Source organism: Palaemon carinicauda, chromosome 1 (genome assembly GCF_036898095.1).
Source record: "Palaemon carinicauda isolate YSFRI2023 chromosome 1, ASM3689809v2, whole genome shotgun sequence".
Taxonomy (NCBI): Eukaryota; Metazoa; Arthropoda; class Malacostraca; order Decapoda; family Palaemonidae; genus Palaemon; species Palaemon carinicauda.
In genome coordinates this window covers 311534397-311537913 of record NC_090725.1, presented here as the reverse complement: position 1 = coordinate 311537913, position 3517 = coordinate 311534397, and the positions used below count along the sequence as shown (strand labels likewise).

Below are 3517 nucleotides of genomic sequence, written 5' to 3'. Positions count from 1 at the left end.
CATATTGTCTTCTCTACGCTCTGAGTTTTTAGGCAAACACACGCCAACTGACTCTACAAAGGACGTAGAAATGTTGAAGCTTATCGAGAAGCTTTCGACTAAGTTGGATGATATTCGAATAGCAGAGAAATCACGACCTGCTATCCGAATTCCAGGTCTTCAAGCACCGTGTTGGGATGGAGCACCCCGAAACTTTCAGTCGTGGAGGGTTCGAATGGACCAATACTTTGAATCAGCTGGTATGACTGATGGTAAAGAAAAGCTCATGATCTTGTTAAATGGCAACGCATTACCAAAAGTAGTTCAAGATACTATTGTGGATTGCAGTTCTGTTGATGGTGAAAATGGTGCTTGGAGGCGCCTTGAAGAGAAGGTACCAACATCTGCCATCATACGAGATGTACTACTTGGTTTAGAAACCTTGAAGCCAATGAAGTCTACAGCAGCAAGGGAGATGAGACAGGTTTTGGATGGACTGACTTATTTTGCTTGGCGAATGAGAGAACTTGGTCAAGAAAGGGAATTGGATTCATTGATGACAATGGAAATTGCCAGCAGAAAGATCGATTCTGGAATTTATTACGAATATATGCGGCAATGAAAATGTCATAATCAGACATTAGCAGAGTTGATTACATATCTACGGAGAGAAACAGAAGCTAGAGAGCGTCGAGAACATCCCCATTCCCTGAGTGATAATAATTTACTAACAAGTCAATTGTAAACTATTTTAAAGACAAAAGCTCAGAATGTGAAGAATCCTTGGCTACATTGGTTGATGATGGGAGGGCTTGCCCCTTTTGCATAGATAAAACTCATTTGATCATCAAATGTCCTATCTTTATATCAAAAACCAAGGAAGAAAGACGAAGGATGATTGTGAGCAGTAAGAGATGTTTCTTTTGTCTTAGAGCCAACCACAACGCAATCAATTATACACGCCCGGATAAGAAACGCTGTGTAGATTGCCAACTTTATCATCATCGATTTGTAGCCTGCCCACCATACGGAAATAAAGTACAGCCAAGGACTTTTTCTGGGTTGGAAAGTTCACAGGCGGGAGGTACTTCTGCTTTGAACGCGAATCTAACTCTGTCGGGAGGTGCTTCTGAGTGCAACATTGGTCATGCACGGGAGGTTGCTTCAGATGCAGATGCAACATTCAACATAGTAGGGACCCTGAACTCAAGCCAGGAAGGAAAAATTCATCGACGCTACTCTCCTACAACGTATGTAGAACTGCAAGATGTTGAGAAAAAATGGCATCGCGTGGTTGCATTTATTGATACAGGTGCTGATACAACATTGCTTAAGTTATCCACAGCCAAGCATTTTGGCTTGTAAGGTGAACCATTCAAGTTTCGATATGGAGTAGCTGGAGAAGGTATTGCTGAGGAAAGCAGTGCCAAGTTTTCTATCCAAATTAGACCAGTGAATGGAATTAAGTCATACAATGTAATTGCAATTGGAATTGAGAAACCAGCCCATAACAGTCCTGCAGTTGGAGAGGATATTTTTGATGAGTATCCTCATCTGAACGCTGCCAAGGGAACATTACCCACAGATAAAGCAGAAATTGATATCATCATTGGTTATGACTATTATTTCCTTAGAATGCCAGTTGAGAGATTAAAAGACTCTGTCTCTCCTGAATCGTCTCCAGTTGCCGTCAGAAGTATCTTGGGGTGGACCATTTTTGGAGGGACTATTCCAAAACCCAAACCACATGCTGCATCCAGGGTCCAGTTTTTGAGTCATTTGGAGGATTTGCAGAAATTATATACATCTGATGTTATTGGTGTCAAACCAACAACATTGCGTGTTTGCTCAGATAAGGAAATAGCAGAGTTTCAGTTCATAAAACATTGTCGAAATAAGCTTTGCATTAATGCGGATGGTTGCATGACTGTGGAAATGCCTTGGAAGCCTGGTTTCCCTGAAGCATTGGAGTGTAACAAGCCTCAAGCAGAAATAAGACTTATGAGCCAAGAAAAAAGATTAATTAAGAATGGAACTTTTGATGAATATACCGAAGAAATCCAGAAATTAATTGACAGTTGCTTTGTCAGGGAATTATATCCAGAGGAGTCCAGAGATGAGGGATGGTATTTACAACATCATGCTGTATATCAACTACACAAATCAACAAAGGTTCGCATCGTATGGAATTCTGCTGCTAGGTTCAATGGCTTGTGTTTGAATGATGGATTTTACAAAGGGCCAGATTTCTTGAACTCTCTTCTGTATTGCCTTCTTCACTGGAGAATGAAAAGCATAGGAATTGCAGGTGATGTTCAAAAAATGTTTAATCAAATACTCATGGCTGAAAAGGATCAGAGATATCACCGGTTTGTATGGCGTTTGGATTTATCTTCTCCAATTCGTCAATGGCAGTGGCTGCGCCTTCCTTTTAGGGATAAACCACCACCAGACATAGCTATGATGGCTGTACGCACTTTGGCAGATACATTCAAGGAGAAGGAACCTATTGGAGCACAGTTAATTAACTGTCGCATGTACATGGATGATGTGATTGAATCATTTGATAAGAGTGAATTAGCTATTGCAGCCATGGATCAGGTGGATCGGATATTAGAAAAGGGCTCCTTCATAATAAAAGAATGGCATTCTAATGACCCCTCTGTTGCCCGATGCCCAGAAGACAAGCAAACACGAGTTTTGGGTCATGTATGGGATAAGGTTACGGATAGTGTGGCTATTCAGCTAGACAAATTCAGTGAGGAGTTTTCAAAACTAACAAAGCAGAAGGTTGCTAGTTTGGTATCAAAGCTGTGGGATCCTACAGGTATGTTATCTCCTGTAACAATTACATACAAGATTTGTCTTCAGGATTTATGGGCTAGTGGAGTTGGTTGGGATGATGAATTGAGTGAAGAACAAATCAAGATGTGGAAGGGACATGTTCATGAAATGAATCAACTAATTGGATTTAGACTAGATCGGATGATAAAGCCAGAAGATTCTCTAGGAGACCCTCAACTTCATGGATTTAGTGATGCCAGTGAATCTGCCCTAGGTTCTGTGATCTGGCTGAAATGGAATACTTCTCATGGAGTAGAACTGAAATTCGTCATCGCAAAGTCTTTAGTGGCTCCATTGAAACTGCGTTCTATTCCACGTCTTGAGCTTACTGCTGCTGTGGTTATGGCTAGACTTGCTTTGCTTGTTTTACAAGTGGTTGGCAGGGTTAGTACCATGAAATTTTGGACCGATTCAGAAGTAGTGTTGGCCTGGGTTCGCTCTCCTGCCAGAACCTTTAAACCATTTGTGTCAGCTAGAGTTCAGGAGATTCACGATGCTTTGCCAGGATTTTCAAAAGAATTTTGCTATGTTCCTCCACAAATGAATCCTGCCGATGCATTAACCAAGCCAATAAAGCCAAGTGAACTACAAGGATGGATCAATGGTCCTGATTTTCTTCTGAACAGTTCTCAAGATTGTGATTTTGGGGAACCGACATATGATTTTGAAAAGAAGAGTTGTATTGTTAAAGAGT

The 3517-nt window shown here is 41.0% G+C and overlaps 1 protein-coding gene across 1 annotated transcript in view; it reads left to right on the top strand.

Annotated features, from left to right (window-relative positions):
* Window positions 1-873: 873 nt before the first annotated feature.
* Window positions 874-3517, top strand: part of LOC137640346 (uncharacterized) — a 2865-nt gene continuing 221 nt past the window's right edge. Inside the window, exons 1-2 of the mRNA XM_068372955.1 lie at window positions 874-1291; window positions 1346-3517. The exon at window positions 1346-3517 is cut by the window's right edge and continues 221 nt beyond it. Of these exons, the coding sequence (XP_068229056.1) occupies window positions 874-1291; window positions 1346-3517 (2590 nt within the window). The remainder of the gene's footprint in view (window positions 1292-1345) is intronic.